Source organism: Physella acuta, unplaced genomic scaffold (genome assembly GCF_028476545.2).
Source record: "Physella acuta isolate Inbredline_101_S28 unplaced genomic scaffold, ASM2847654v3 ptg000666l, whole genome shotgun sequence".
Lineage (NCBI taxonomy): Eukaryota > Metazoa > Mollusca > Gastropoda > Physidae > Physella > Physella acuta.
The window spans coordinates 8259-24815 of NW_026732185.1; the positions used below are offsets into that span (position 1 = coordinate 8259).

The following is a 16557-nucleotide window of genomic DNA, read 5'->3' on the forward strand; positions in this document are numbered from 1 at the left end:
CGCACCCCCACGCATACTTATCGCATTTATCTAACCTTCATGTAATAGACATATCGAAATAATTTAATACAGTAAAGATTATAACTACACACAACTACGTGACTTTTCCCTCACCCCCCCCCCCGCATACTTATCGCATTATGTGCACAACTCACCCCTATCCACACCACTTACATTTTAAGTACACACATTCTTAGTCAAGTCTGAATGCAATGTTTACAACTTTTTTACAATTTTTTTTTTACTTTATGTTTTAGACTTACGGAAATTTAATACAGTTTATTTTATAATAAAAACACACAACTACGTGGCTTTTCGCACCAACTTGAATACTAATCGAATTACGTGCACAAATCACCCCTATCCACACCATCACTATTTTAAGTACTACCTTCTTTAATCTAAACTGAGCGAAATGTTTACATTTTTTTTTCTTTTTTTTTTACATTTTTCTAATGTCGTAAAGCTATAAAAAGCTATATAATATCAGGATCGCGTAAGTTAGGAAGGTTTTCTATAATACATATATGTAACGAAGTAAAAAAGTGCCAAATATCTATATCAGACAAGGTTGCAAAGTATTTCATCTTATAGCTTGTATACTTCCCGGTGATTGTTCCCTTTGAGAACTTATCTGCGTCACTTCGACATGTTACAACGTCGAACTCCCTAACTTACTAATGTCTGTATATATATATATATATATAAGCCAAATTATGTTTGTATGTATTGACAGGCACTGCCACTGGATGGCTGATTGACGCTGCTGAACAAATGTTGTTGAATAAAGACCCCAAAGTAAACACCATGCTGACGCAGTTCGCTGACAAGGCTATGAGCCAGCTTACAACGGCTCTGAAAGAAGCCTTACATGAGGGTTTGCGTGGACTGAATGAGGTGATCAGAACGACGGTGACAGGGGCGGTCGACGATGTGAAAGATGCCGCTGTCAAGCTTCTTGAATCGACGGTGAATGAATTTGTGAAGAATCTAACGCCAAAGCTACCCGCTCTGCCCCCTCTGCCAAAGCCACCCACTCTACCCCCTCTGCCAAAGCTACCCACTCTACCCCCTCTGCCAAAGCTACCCACTCTACCCCCTCTGCCAAAGCCACCCACTCTACCCCCTTTGCCAAAGCTACCCACTTTACCCCCTCTCTGGTGAGACGTTTTTTATGATAAGAAACAGGTAAGTTTCGATTTAATAATTATAATAAAATTACAAATTAAAAGCTGTTTTTATTTTCTACTTTTCAGTTATTCATAATTTGTGAATTCGACAGTACCAATGCTGCAACTGAAAATATTTGCTTTAAAACACTACCCCCCCCTTTCCCTCAACCCCTACCCTATACCCCCCCCCCTCACTAAACCCGGCTATACGAATGTAAACATTTAGAGTGAACACCGCTCACCAGACCATGTGGGGGGGGTGGTAGTGATAGAGAGGAAGAGAGGGGACTGCAAGGCGCAGTTTGCAGCTTGTTTTCTAACGTCTCCCAGAAGAGAATTATATATATAGATTGGAGTCGTCAAAGCTAATTATTACTAAACCGAAAAATCTCGAGTTCGAACCCTCGAGTAGATGAGCCTCGACAGCTGGGGACAGCCACTCTTCTAAGAGATAAAACTCTAAAATCAAACAACTGTTGCCTTGTAGTTTGTTCTTGGTTGGACACGTAGCATGGATCTTATCACCATGTAGTCTGGCTGGCGAGCCTGCTCCGCGGGTCATCAATAATCATGTTTTCAATCAAACATAATATGTGTGATCTATACCAGAGGCGTAGTGAGGGCGGTGCGGACCGCACCAGGTGACACCATTTAGGGGGGGACACCAAGACAAAACATTGCAAAATTATACAGAAGAAAAATGTTCTTTAGCCATTTCCACAAATGATTAATAAAATCTAAATAGTCTTGAAAGTACGAATTGACAATTATTACAGAGGGTGGGGGTGACACCATGACGTAAACGTGCTAACTATAGAGAAAACAATGCTACATTGAAACTGTATTATTAACAGACTATAGATAAACATCGTTACTATAAAATCTGCAGTGATTAAAGCTTATAAATATACATGTACGCGTATGTGGCATATAGTGAAATTATAGGACTATGTAGGCCGACACATACACACAAACATATTATATATATATATATATATATATATATATATATTTGTTTCTTAGGGGGGGTCGAAGTGCCGCCCCGGGGAACACCCGACGTGGTGACGCCACTAATCTATACAATACATAAAGCAAATACAACGTATTAAAAAAATTATTTTCATTTATTTTCAGATGTCAGGAAACAAAAAATAAGATCCTCATGTCTTACCTGAAGCTTTGGACGACTTCAATACATTTAGATGTGGACAAAAAGATGAAATCTTTTTCTTTTTAAATAAATAATCAGAAATCATGTTGATTTTTTTTTCTCTTATCATGTTTGGAAATGGAAGTTTGTCAGTAAAATGTCTGCTTTAGTTTTCTCATTTGTGATGTTTGGAATTGGAAGTTGGAAAATCAACTATTCGTCCTATTCGTTTCTTTTTTTAAGAAGTGATCCAGCTGGCTTTTTTAATTTCTAGTACACACAGTAGAGAAAGTCTGTAATCGTACACAAAAAATCAATGGGAACTATAACAAACACGCATCTTATAGTGTTAGCAGCGCCAAATTGATTCAATGTGATTAAGGTAGAAAAATATTGACAAATTTTGGACTTTGATTATTGTGAATTTTGGTGAAGGCAGGTGGGAGGGGCAGTGACGTCACCCGGTGCGGCAGTTTCGTGATTTCGCCCCCTCCCCCAAGAAACAATATATATATATATATATATATATATATATATATATATATATATATATATATATAATATATATATATATATATTATATATATATATATATTGTATATGTTAATAAATACAGTTGGATGTAACATTGTTTTTTCTATAGTTAGCGTGTTTACGTCATGGTATCACACTCGCCCTCTTGTTATAATTGTTACAGCTAGGTTTCATATATAAGTATTTTATCAAAATCGTAGATCCGTATCAACTTTTGAGCGATTTCCGATAACCGGAAGTGGTACTTTTTCTACTTTGAATTTTTCAAAAGACTATAACTTGAATACTATTTCAGATAGATAAGTGAAATTTCACATGTTAGTAAAAGATCTTACTCTCTTTTGTCAAATTATGAGTAGGCCTACTTTCCGTTGGCTGGAAGCAGTAATTTTTGCTATTTCCGAGTTCTGAAAAAACGAATGTAAATTTATAAAGTACTAATAATATTCAACGCCAGAGTTTCTCCCAGGCATTTCTCCGAGGGGCTCAGCCCCCCCCCCCCCCGCCGAAAAAAGTCTACCGCCCGTCCGAACGAAATGAAATTTATATAGAAAATATATACTTTTAACAGTGTCCGCCCCCCCCCCCCCCCCGCCGAAGAAAGTCTACCCCCCCACCGAAAATGTCAAGTGCTCCCTCCCCCCCCCCCCCCCCCGGAGAAAAAATGTCTGGAAGAAACACTGTTCCACACTATTATGCACATTTTATTTGGAGTTCACTTGGTGTGCAATTCTTTTTTTTTTCTGTTAGATTCTATTATATTTCAAATAGTTGATGCCTGGAAAAAACTCTGTTCATTTGGTGTGCAATTATTTTTTTCTACAAGATTCTATTCTATTTCAAATAGTTTCAGTAGTTAAAAATGGATTGAAAAATTAAACAGCAGTGTTTGCGAGCAGGATTTGCTATATAGAATCTATATATAAAAGTTAGAGTGGCTCCCCCTGAATTTGCGCTTAGGGAATATCCTATATGATCTAGAATCTAGGTTATTCTAAAAGATCTAGAAAATCTAGCTAGACTAGTAGTAGATCTAGTAGCTATAGATCTAGATACTATCATACTATTTTACTAAATTCTAGGTCTAGATTCTAGATCTAGATCTAATCTAGATTTTAGATCTACACTACAGTGTGACTATAGACTTATAAAGTTAATAAACTATAATAAAATCTAGATCTAGTAAGTCTAGATTCTAGAAGTTATCATTTATCGCAACAGATGGTATTGAACTATTCTATAAAATTGAACTGTGTTGTGGGTAAACCTCCATTTCAGCGTATTTTATTCTCCGTTGCTTGTTTACCTCCAGTTGAGCGTATTTTATTCTAACAACCGAAACACACCAAAACATTAGGAAAACACGATTTATTTTTTGTATTGTATTTTTGTTTTAGCAAATGAATAAAAATGAATATTTAAAAAAACACGACTTGTTTATTTGTATTTGTATTTTTAAAAAATAAGGCATTTGTCTCATGGTGAAACTGATACACTGTTAATCATTCTGTTTTATATTTTTGTATTTATGCAATAAATGTACAAACCTCTTTTTTTTTTAATTTGACAGTTTTGCTAAAACTGAAAAAATTTTTTTACTATAGAGTTGTATGTTATTTAAATTCATAGTAAATCTACCATCCTTCCCTTTTTTGTATGAGTAAATTTCTGACTTTTAAAAAAAATTGATGTGGGGTCGTCCATAAATGACGTCACACTCGTAAGGGAGAGGGGGGGTCAGCAATTTTGTGACGGTGTGTGATGAGGGGGAGGGGGTGGGGTTTCAGATGGTGTGACGTCCCTTTTTTGCATTATAAAAAAGCAATGTTAGAAAAACAAGTTTTAGCCGTTATTTCGCGTTTTAGAAAACGGTTTTAATAAATTGTAATATGAATTGATCAAAATACTCTATGTTGACAGAGTTCTGACAAGATTTTGGAAAAATTATCGATGTTTTAAGAAAAATTCAACAGAAATTTTGAGGGGGGGGGGGGGGTTGTAGGCTGAGGTGTGACGTCAGTTTAGGGGGGGGGGGGTCTGACTTTTTGTGACGACGTGTAACGGAGGGGAGGGGGGAGGTAAAAAATCGTAAAAAAAACGCGTCGTCACAAAAAGCAAGACCCCCCCCCCCCCCCAAAAATGATGTAGCACCATCTGACCCCCCCCCCCTCCCCCTACGAGTGTGACGTCATTTATGGACGGCCTCTAACATTATTTTTTTTAAAATGACAACGTGAGTTGTCACACTTTCTCTAACACTCCAAGCCAGCCCTCACCAAATTCCACCCCCCCCCCCCCCCCCCGGCCCACTTTTAGCAGCATTATTGTGCCTTTTAATACTTTTATTCAGTTTAGTTGAAATTGGAACACTTAATTGTACAAAATGTGCATCTCTATTTTTGTAACCAACAAACAAAGCACTTCAGTCAGTCTCTTTGTTGTTTTTATACAATACAAATAAACAAGTCGTGTTTTTTAAATATTCATTTTTATTCATTTGCTAAAACAAAAATACAATACAAAAAATAAATCGTGTTTTCCTAATGTTTTGGTGTGTTTCGGTTGTTAGAATAAAATACGCTCAACTGGAGGTAAACAAGCAACGGAGAATAAAATACGCTGAAATGGAGGTTTACCCTATCACATTTTTAAAAATTAATAATAGTATTTCGGCCTCTATTACTCTAGAAATATTTTATTTTAAGAACTTATGCTATAGGCCTAATTTATAAGCTTTAGTTTGCTAAATTCATAAATTGTCAAGTGATCTCTGCTGAGGCATGTCTAAATTGAAGGAAAAAATTTTCAAACAAGTGTGTGGATTGTAACAGAGGCGTAGCTGGGGGGGGCGACATATGTCCCCAGGCGCCGACCATTGGGGGCGCCAAAATGGGTTGGAAAAATAAATTGAGGGGGGGGGGGGGTGCTAATCGAAAGTTTGAGGGGGTGCTAATTGAAATCTTGAGAGTGGGGGTGCAAATCGAAATCTTGAAGGGGGGGGGGGTGCAAAACAAAAGTTTGTCCCCGGGTACTGGGAAGCTGGATTGTAAAGCCACAATGATTGTAAAAACTAACACAAAAAAGTAAAGTCACAAAGAAACACATGTTTATGCTAAGAATTGAACAGTCTTGCGTATCGCAGGAATGTTTTATTTATAAACTTTTATTTTTGCCAAAGAAAAAGCAAGAGAAAACCTAAGTAATGGCCTTTCATGTCATCAAGTACATCTACTGATTACAGTCATTTATTATTCTCATTAGTACAAAAAAATAAATCTAAAATGTTTGCATGGGAAAAAAAGGTTGACAAAACATTAACCCTTTAAACTTGGGTGGATTTTTACCTGCATACAATTTTAATGCTTATAAATATATTGATTTCTTGCAGCTGGGTACTTACACCCATATATTATTTCAAAAGTAAATAGTTATTTTTACTTTTATTTGTTCAAGGTTAAGGTAAAGAAGGCTTGCTGAAGAAGTATCATCTTCATTTAAGTGAAATTTATGGTAACCTATTTTAAAATAAAATATAAAATTAGATTAGGCCTAATTATTATAAATAATAATAATTAATTGTATAACTATTATTTGATCTTATACTAGATTTATAATATAATTATAGTGGATATACAATTCCTTTCTGTTACAGTTATTTCATGCACTGGGCATTGAACATCTCAAAATGTATTGGCCAGTAGTTTAAATTTTATAGTTGTAAAATATATCTAGCTACAAGACAAGCTAAGTGTCCAAGTTGATGAAGATAGTGAGGGACCAACAAGTGTTAAGAGCAATTTCAGATTAATAGGTGGAATGACGCCCATTATGAAATAAATAAAGACATACAGTTATTTTATCTTCTACTTTTTATTCTCCAGAAAAATGCAAGTTCTAAATTACACACTACAGCTGTTTAGTGAAATGTGTAATGTAATGAATAGGCCTACTTCCTTTACCAAGTAAGAAGACAACCAAGTAAATCTTGTATTTTTCTTAATAATAAGCAAATTTGTGGTCTCCATTTATGAAAGATTGATAAATGTGCACTAGTATAAGGTTTTAATGGCATATATTGAGCTGTCCATTTCCAAAATGAATTTATATTAAGTGAATAGCAAAATTTGGTTCACTTAGATCTCTAAATGGTATAGCTATACCATTGAGAGCATATCATTAATATTAATCCAATGTCTTTTATTTGTGTAGATAAAACTTCTTGATTATGTGGATATGGCATTTTCAATACCTGCAATACAAGATGTTCAATTAAATATAAAAGGTAAGAACTAATTAAATAACAACAAAGCTTACAGGTAGATTATGTTTAAAAGTAAAATAATTTTTTATATTCCTGTTCTAAAGTATGTCGCTCATTTACATCAGTTATTTGGCATAGTGAAGTATAAGTAAAATAAAGTGTAAGTAGTAAAGTATAGACTTCATATTAATCACAATAGCTAGTCATCATTAACATGAATTAATATTTATATTCATTATCACATTAGTGTCTTATCTTTTAGCCAAGACCAAAGGATTTCTAAAACCACTTCCTGATTAATCAGCCCTTGGAAACATAACCAATAGAACACATTGTGTCATTTTGCTTATAAAATAATGTACACACTTTGTAGTTTGTACAATAAGAAGTCTGCAGCAACATTAAATCTTGAGTTTTCAAAATAATATTATGATACTCTCAATGTTTTGTATAGAAATTGTTTTTCAAATAATACTTCTACACAACTATTTTATTATTACCATACTTAAATGGCCCACAAAATGTCATGATAGATCTTGTTCACATACAGTTAAGAAGTAGAATATGTAGTTAAACATCTTCTAATAACTAGTTACACTAATTACATAAAAACATTTGATTTCTGTGACTTATTTTCCTCTAAGTTTTGTTAAATTTGTGTTGCAGTATTTTTCTTTAAAAAAATGATTATACTGCACTAAAAGGGAAATTACTAGCACACTAATGTTTGATACCTGATTAGGCTACTATTTTAAAACAAATGGGAATTTCAGCATAAAACATTTTTTAAGACGTACAGTTTATAAAATGTATTAATATTTTGAATAACCTGAACTGAATTATTTTTTTATCTTTTTATTTCAGAAAATTTTGAAGGTACAAGTGAAGTAAAAACTAACAAAGGAATATTGAAGGTTCAACACTGCACAAAGAAAGGGGATCACAAAGTATTTATCCCAAAGAAAGAGTTTGGGAAGTATCACCTTCCAAAAGGCTACAGAAGTGATAAAATGATAAAATGTATTAATGTCCTGTGTGATTTAACTGTGAGGATCACGGTAACGTTTATCAGCCCAGGTCGACACCAAGATGATCCATTTTATAAATTAAGAAATAGAAAAGTTAAAATGTTTGGAACCGGCACAGTGACTGATATACAAGACCAACCAAATGCTTTTGAAAATTTGGATTGCTTGTGTAGTCTTTGTGTAAACAATTATAAAGGAAATGGCTTGACTATAGTGACTATCTTGACAGCTTGCCATGTGGTTTTTGATTGTGAGGAGGTGAAAAATACAACTGTTGATTTTTTTTATGATGATGAAGAGGATATCAAGCATATAAAAACTTTAACAGGATTTTGTATGAGAGACAGAAATATAGATGAGGATACCTGTTTTTTCCAGTGTTTGACTGGAGATAAAGACCTGATTGGTACACTAAGAAATAGGTTAGATGAATATGAAAAGTTAGACACGCATAAAACCTTAATAGCCAGAGATGACCAGCACATTGTCATAGCCTCACACCCTCATGGTCTGTGTAAACATTTAACAATTGGACAGTGGTCAGCCATCACAGACAAGATGACATTTAAAGAAAATGTAGACATATATGAAATGTATTTAAAATCATTAAAAATAACTACAAATGGAAAAGAAGATTCTGAATTAAATGAATCTAACACACCTCCAGTTCGAACGATAGTCAATGAAAAAAAAGGTAATACATGTATTATCGCTTTGAACATTCTTGTAGGAAACAAAATCTTTAAATATATTTCATAAACATACACATTTACTCAGTAAAAGTCATTACCTTTAATCATAAACCCTTTTGTTAAAAAATAATTTGAAATTTTTTTTCTTTTCTATAACTCACTTTTTCCATTGCATCAACATAATGTTACTTGGTATAATTTTATCTGGTTTTTAAAAAAAATCTTTTGAGAATGAAAGTAATTTTATGCATTTTCTAGTTTTATATATGCATGCTGCATTTATTTTTTGGTTACTGCCAGTAGTCAATCACACAAACATAATTTAAAGTTGAATTACAACTACAACTACAATGAATATATTTCTCAGAATCTGCGTTGGTCGGGATAGAGTGTGAAGTTCACTTTCCTGATTTCACAACAGCCAAGTGTCAAATAGCAATACATGATGTACGAGTCAAACATGTAAGTAATTTTTTTTTTGTAATTGTGAAAGTAATCAGTTATAGTACTAGAGCTATTATATTGAAACAAAAGTTCAGTATAAGCTATTAAATTAGTGACACTTGTTTAAAAAAAAATTAAATAAGATATCTTGATACATAGGCCTTATTGTGTATCTTTATACGAATTGCATATAAATTATAGTTTTCATATCATTAAAAAAAGACAAAGTTTTAGCCCTGACTGATTCTCTGTGTTTTGACTGGTCTATGGGGGAACTCATAATGTGCCCCTTTTATATTATACATGCGTGCATTGTTGCGATCGCATAAAGAAAGAAATTCAAGTACACTCATATTGATAACATTTAATTGTTACTTATGGTGTATATTTAGGTGCATGACTCAATATTCTATCAACACCCAAATCAGAAAAATAAAACAAAAACAGGCCATTATTGTACTTTAATCACCGCAATGCTGAGGTAGAACACCCATTTGTCGACGCCCAGGTGTAAGAAGTGTCTTAAGGCTCTTGCGAGAGACATTGGTCAAACTTTCGCAGTGCCCCGGGTGCCTCCCTGTATCGGCCCGGTAATAAGTTGTGTTAGCCCATGAATCACTCGTGCAGGGCGCTCTTCAAAACAAACATAGATGCCAAAGTGCTAGTTAGTTTTTTTATGCCAGGATAAAGGTAAATAACCAAGTAGAATATTTCTTAGAAAAATAATCTAAGTTTGGTAATTTCTTTTATTATTCAAAAGATTTTGGGGTCAGAAATTATTTTTTTTGTCATCGAAACCTTTTCCCAATAGCATTTTAAACAAAATCCAGAATTTCACAGAGATAGGATGAAAGGTGTAGTAATGCATATAAGACAAGCATACAGACAGACACATACATGCATTTATTTATGTATATATGCTGTTAATTAAGTCAGGTAAAGGATATTTTTAAACAGCGTTATTACCTACTATGCAAGTCCCTGGGTTGGCATTGCTAAGAGTGTTGTATGATTGTAATGCTATAATAATGGCATATTGAAGAATTCTCTGAGAATTTCATACAATTCTAAATAAACTGCTTGAAATCTGTGTAGTGATACATTGACTCTTTGGTTTATATTTCCATAGATAAAATTTCAACTAGTGCAAGTTGGGAGCATTTACATTCCAGCAGATGAACTCTATTTGGAAATTGTGTTGTCAAATGGAGATGTCCAGAAGATGAATGATGATGAAGAAATGGTTTATTATATAAATGATATTTTAGATTGTACACATATTAACATGAAAAGAATTTAAAGAGTACAGATAAACCTAGATCCATTTCTGAATAAAAAAGTGTGTATTAAATAGAGTGTATTAACCAGAGAAGGGTTTCAGTTATAACAAAAATTTCTAAACAAGTATTTAAATCTGTAAAAAAAAAATCACTCTGTGATTTTTCCGAAAATCCTAAACTTTAGCAACACATAACTAGTCGTGCAATTTAGGCCTACATCATTTATCTTCCCTACCAGAAACTCAGTTATTTTAAAATATCAAGTTTTCTGTTAAATAAGTCTTTATTGAAAGACTAAGTATGTAGCAAAAAAAAAAATAAAAAAGGGTGACTGCATCCCAGGAATTTATTCTTTATAAAATTTAAAAAAAAAAAATGTGAAGACAATAGATTTTACAAGTTACAATTACATATGTAAAAGTTTAATTCTTTTATTTTTCCTTTGCAAAAGAAACTGAATACTAAACAAATACATAAAAAACGTTTCAATAACAAGCTTTTAAGTTTTATTTAATAACTAGGCATGCTGCCCAGCTTCGCTTAGGCTTTCGAAAACATTGAGAATTTGAATGCTTAATTAATTCGCCCGAGGGTCGGTCTACGACCTCAAGAGTTATGAAGAGGTTCCTCTGTGGACATTTTTTTTCGATTTATAGCTCATATAAGGCGCCGGTCAGTCGAGGTCAGTTTTGACCCCTTTATCGTAGACTTTTCGGCCAACCGGCCCTCGTGTTCTGTCGCCCCAAGGCAAGATCCTGCCAAATCTGAACCGCCTGCGGCGCCGGGAAGTGCCATATCGGACACCCGACAACTTTGCTTTATATAATATAGAGATTAGCAAATTGCATAGATAAACAAAGATTTCAATAACGTAATTAAGGCCTGAAATACTTTAGTATAGAAATGTATTGTTTGAATAGATTCTAGATCTATGTAGGGTCTACATCTGTGTAAGTCTAATTTTTCCGTAGATCTAGATCATCTAGATCTAGATCTAGAATCCTAATAGAATTTTTTTTTTAAGTTTAGCCCGAGCAAAATAAAAAAAATAGATTAACCAAGTTGACTTGGTGCGTCTCGAACCCGCACCACCTGCGTGGGTTTAAGTACACTATCATCTCCGCTATATCGGCACCTTAAAAAACGGAGAATAAAAGACGTATTTTAAAATCTTAACTTACGCGAATATGCCTATTCTTTCAAATTAATTTTTTTATCCCAAATTAGCCAGTTCCAAACAAAGATTTTGTATAAAATAATTATGTCTTGAAATAGTTTAGTCCTAATATAGAAATTTATTTTTGGAATAGATTCTAGAGAAGTTAGAGCTAAATCTAGATTCTAGATCTTAGCGTCTACGTCTCGATCTAGTTATTGCGTAGATTTGTAGATTTAGATCTAGTCTAGATCTAGAATCTCTAGATCTAGAATCCAAATAAATAAAATAAATTTTATGAGTTTAGGCCGGAAAAATTGTATTGTGTACATTTCATAGTGTACGTAGATCTAAATCAAATTTGAATGAAATAGTTCATTTCTTTTTATTCTAAACACGACAGATGACGTCATTAGTTAATGTATAAACATTAGTTACGTCACAGTTTTATGCGTTCTTTTTCACATCTATAAATGCTTTTCCGGTTGCATAAATAATACTGTTTCTCTACATTCGAATACGCCTTTATTTTTTATTTTTCTTCTTTAAATAAAATTGTGGTTATACATTTAAAACATCTACCATATTATTTTCAACAAAAGTCCGTATAAAGTTCTCGATATATCGCTGTAGATTCTGATGTGATGTCCGGCGAAAATATTTTGCGGACAGACAGAGAGAGAGAGAGAGAGAGAGAGAGAGAGAGAGAGAGAGAGAGAGAGAGAGAGAGAGAGAGAAGTGCGAACGTGGCCCATTATATATTAGGATACAGTAATACACTAATAAAGCGGGAGTTTTCTCCCCCGAAACTTTCTCGAATATTCTTATATAACACTATGACTATGTGGGATGGAAAATCAGAATTGAATGGGGCGCCGTATTTTGACTTATCAAAAGGTTTTTTAAAATCGAAAAAACATAAATGCTGCTGCTTTTTAGTTATTATTTTTTTGTAAGCTTGCGTGGTCCTCAGCTTGGTAAAGTGACCAGAAATCATAACAAAGCTATTCTTTCGAGCTTTAATTTAACTTGCTTACTCTGTCTGTCGTCCTTTTATCGATCATAGACCGAAACGGGCGAGCTAAATTCCGAGTACTTCTATCAATTTCTCTAAAATTCGGCACACCGGCCAAACCCGATTACAATGCAATCTCACATAAAATTTGACTTACTCAGCTGACTAATTAATTTCTTATGAACTAATTTAAATTTTCTGAAATTATAAGTAGTAGTGTTCCTGTCTTCTACTACTTCTCCGAATTATTATACGCGCATTTTCATGCTCATTTATTTTCTCATCTATTTTCTCATTTTTACTTTCTCGTATATACGAAGTATAGAGAAAGTCTTGTAATCGTGCAAAAAAAAATCGAGATTTTTGCAAATCTCGACGTTTTGCATCTCACTGATACGGAAAAACATAATTTTGCAATCTTGTCCGTATGTCTGTGTGTCTGTGTGTGTGTGTGTGTGTGTGTCCGTGTGTAAACACGATAACTTGAGTACCGTTACAGCTAGGTTGATGAAATTTCATATATAAGTATTTAATCAAAATCGTAGATCCGTATCAACTTTTGAGCGATTTCCGATAACAGGAAGTGGTACTTTTCCTACTTTGAATTTTTCAAAAGCCTATAACTTGAGTACTATTTCAGATAGATAAATGAAATTTCATACGTAAGTAAAAGATCTAATTTTCTACCTTCTATTAAATTTTGAGTTATTTCCGTTGACTGGAAGTAGTACTTTACGCTACTTCCGATTTCTCAAAAAACTAATGTAAATTTTAAAAGTACTAATAATATTGCGCACTATTATGCGCTTTTTATTTCGCGTTCACTTGGTGTGCAATTAATTTGTCTACGAGATTTTATTCTATTTTTAAAACTTTAAGTATTTAAAATGGATTAAAAATCATGTCTATAGCCCGAGTTCCCATCCCCTGTTATTTTATATAAGAATATTCGAGAAAGTTTAGGGGAGATCACTCCCAGTTTATTAGTGTATTATTTTACATAAAAACTTGTTAAAAAAGTGTATGCCTTTTTTCCCAGTTCTTTAAAATTTGTAATTCAACTAATTACAAAGCCAGTCGAACCACAGGCCCAATTTTTAAAATCTTAAGCTTTGTAAAATTCCCAAGTTCTAAGGGTAACTTTTCATGGAAACACATGGAGTAAAAACATGAATACATATTTCATCCTAATTGAGTACTATTGATATTGCAACATTGAAAGCCCACCGATTTATCTTAGTAGCTTATTAATGTCGAGTTTGAAACGGACAGACAAACTCTAATAACCACTTACTTCACTAAGTTTAATAACACATTGTTAAAATTATTTCTTTCTTAATATTTTACTGTTTTTCATTTAATAGATTGTTCAAGTAGTAGGTCTGTTACTTTAAAAGAGTTGTTATCACTAGTTGCATTCTAATATTACCGTAGTTTAAGACCCTTTTACTATGCCACTCAGCTGGACGTTTTCTGTAGCCATGGTTTAAATATCAAATATCCTAAACATCTTATTCATAATATTGTAATTCCATGTTGTTTCCATAAAAAGATATCCTTGTTGGCTTTTTTTGAGCAGCCAAATTATATAAGGATCTAAAAGTAAAACTAAATTGGAAAAAAAACAATCGGTAACTCATCTGGGGGGCTGTTTCCCTTTAATCGATGTATTTAATTTTTATATATTACCTATTATATAATAAATATCAGCATATTTACAATAATTTTGCCTTTAAAAAAATATGAATTAGTAATACTTTTTTTTGTTGTGCCGACTGGCGTTTAATAGAATTCCTTCCATTGTGTGGATAGGTTGCATGTTAAAAAATTACAATGTAATACATAGTATAACATTAAAAAGATTTACAATGTCTTAATATTCCTTCTGATTTCTTTGTTCCATGTTTCTTTGATTTCTTTGTTCCGATTTCTTGGTTCCATTTGTTTCTTTTGATTTCTTGATTTTGTTTCCGGTTTGCTATGACATAAAGTACAGGACAATACAACATGATCGCTTCTCTGTTTTTGGCCGTGCTTCTTGTGATTAATACAGTCTTGGTTGGGTAGTGGTAGATTCTTAGTTGGTAGTTGTAGTTTGAGAATGTCAATGGGAGATAATCTGTTGTTGAAAGAGCGAGCTTGTGTCTTGTCGTTTATGGTAGAGTTGATCGAATGTTGTAGAACTTGGAAAAGGTTGACGAGAGTTTATGGATGATTACACGTGAGATGTTTTGAGTAATTGATCGTTGAGGGATGACAAGATGACTTGGTACTGGATGTCGTTAATGGAGAGGAGCTTGAAGTGGGCGAGATGGCGTAGAAGAATGATTAGTTTTCGTGTTATTGCTGAGTCGAGGATTTGAGCTTGGTCTAGTAGTCTTCGGGGGGGGGGGGGGGGGCGGTAAACTTTCTTCCGGGGGGGGGGGGGGCGGACACTGTTAAAAGTATATATTTTCTATATAAATTATATAAATTTCATTTCGTTCGGGGGGGGGGGGGAAGGCGGTAAAAATTTTTCGGGGGGGGGGGGGGAGATGCCTGGAAGAAACTCTGCTAGTAGTTGAAGTGGGTAGAGTGAAGGTGTTGACGATTGTTTGTTTGGGGTGAGTTGAGTTGGTATTGGAGAGATGGTTAGTTCGTTTACTGGTATTTGACGGACCCTCCCACCTAAGACGTCTCCTAGGTGGGTGTCGCCAAATTAGTGGCAAAGTAGTTAGTAGCGATGTGTTTTCGTGGTTGATAGGTTGATTGGCTGGCGATCGTGACGGATCCCCACCTAAGAGTTCTCCTAGGTGGGTGTCGTCAGAGTGGTAGTGAGTTTGTTGGGAGCGAGGTAGTTGTGTTTGACGTAGTAGATGAGTTCGATTTGCTGGCGATTGTGACAGACCTCCCACCTAAGATTTCTCCTAGATGGGTGTCGTCAGGCTGAAAAATAGAAAATTGAAAGTTAGCCACTCGTACATTTGAAGCCACCCAATACAAGTACTGGGTGACTCATCTCGAGGGCATGTGCGCTTCGAGAGATGTGTGGGAGCAACCCCACAGCGTTCGTTGGCGAGATTTGCGTGAGTTTGAGTAGTAGATTTGACCGCCTCTCGGCCCCGGCAGCCAGCCCTAAAAAGGGCTGACCAACCAAATGGCTAAGATCCATGTAGATCCATAACAGATACTACACTTTGATCTTAGCCAAAAGGCCGAGAAGCGATTAGTAATACTAATACCATAATTTTGTAATTTCTTGAAATGTAAACGAATCGCGGATTACAAACCAATATAAGAAAAAAAAAAGAGTTCATCGTCATAAGTGCTCATCGTCTAAATTCATGATTTAAAAAATTAAAATTGAATGTGTAAAACAATTGTCATTTTTTAAACTTATAGTAATAACAAAATTTTAAAAAATGTATCATCCTTCACAAAAACTCTAATTGTGTCTGAAAATTATTTACATTTAGTCCTTTAGCACTTATTACTTCCCTTGATAAATTAGGAACACACAATAACTTCCCTTAAAAAACCATTACAAATTATGAAAAAAATACTCTTTGTTACATTTTTTTTGGTGTTGGGGAAAATTAATTACATAACGGGGATTGGTCAAGTGTAATGTTGTAGGTATTTTAAATACTGCCTTTTGTTTATTTTATACACTGAACGTTCTGTTTACTAATTATTAAAAAAAAATCAATAACAGTTGAGAAGCCAGCTCCTAAATGTCCTCTATGTTTACTTTTTTCCTTTTGCGGATAAGCTTGGGGTATTATAATTGTGCACTAAATTGAAACATGTGCGTTCACCGACGCCCCGGCAGGGTTCGATTCTGCG

The 16557-nt window shown here is 34.1% G+C and overlaps 1 protein-coding gene, 1 long non-coding RNA gene and 1 pseudogene across 3 annotated transcripts; 2 read left to right on the forward strand and 1 right to left on the reverse strand.

The window, feature by feature from the left end:
• The first annotated feature begins 736 nt into the window (after positions 1 to 736).
• Positions 737 to 2428, forward strand: LOC131948951 (uncharacterized). Its single transcript, XR_009388096.1, has 2 exons — positions 737 to 1188; positions 2307 to 2428. It is a non-coding gene; the product is annotated as an uncharacterized LOC131948951 (long non-coding RNA).
• Positions 2429 to 3952: 1524 nt separating this feature from the next.
• LOC131948939 (uncharacterized) lies at positions 3953 to 10613 on the forward strand. Of its 2 annotated transcripts, XM_059310670.1 has the most exons (7): positions 3953 to 4080; positions 6310 to 6366; positions 6738 to 6818; positions 7066 to 7138; positions 7982 to 8839; positions 9205 to 9299; positions 10411 to 10613. In XM_059310670.1, exons 4-7 carry the CDS (start codon positions 7090 to 7092, stop codon positions 10579 to 10581), a joined length of 1173 nt encoding a protein of 390 aa, XP_059166653.1. In that variant the 5' UTR covers positions 3953 to 4080; positions 6310 to 6366; positions 6738 to 6818; positions 7066 to 7089; the 3' UTR covers positions 10582 to 10613. The 2 variants fall into 2 exon arrangements, with proteins under 2 accessions (XP_059166653.1, XP_059166652.1); XM_059310669.1 differs by lacking the exon at positions 3953 to 4080 and having other exon boundaries at positions 5869 to 6366.
• A 5165-nt stretch (positions 10614 to 15778) lies between these two features.
• Positions 15779 to 15938, reverse strand: LOC131948953 (uncharacterized; annotated as a pseudogene).
• Positions 15939 to 16557: the final 619 nt, after the last annotated feature.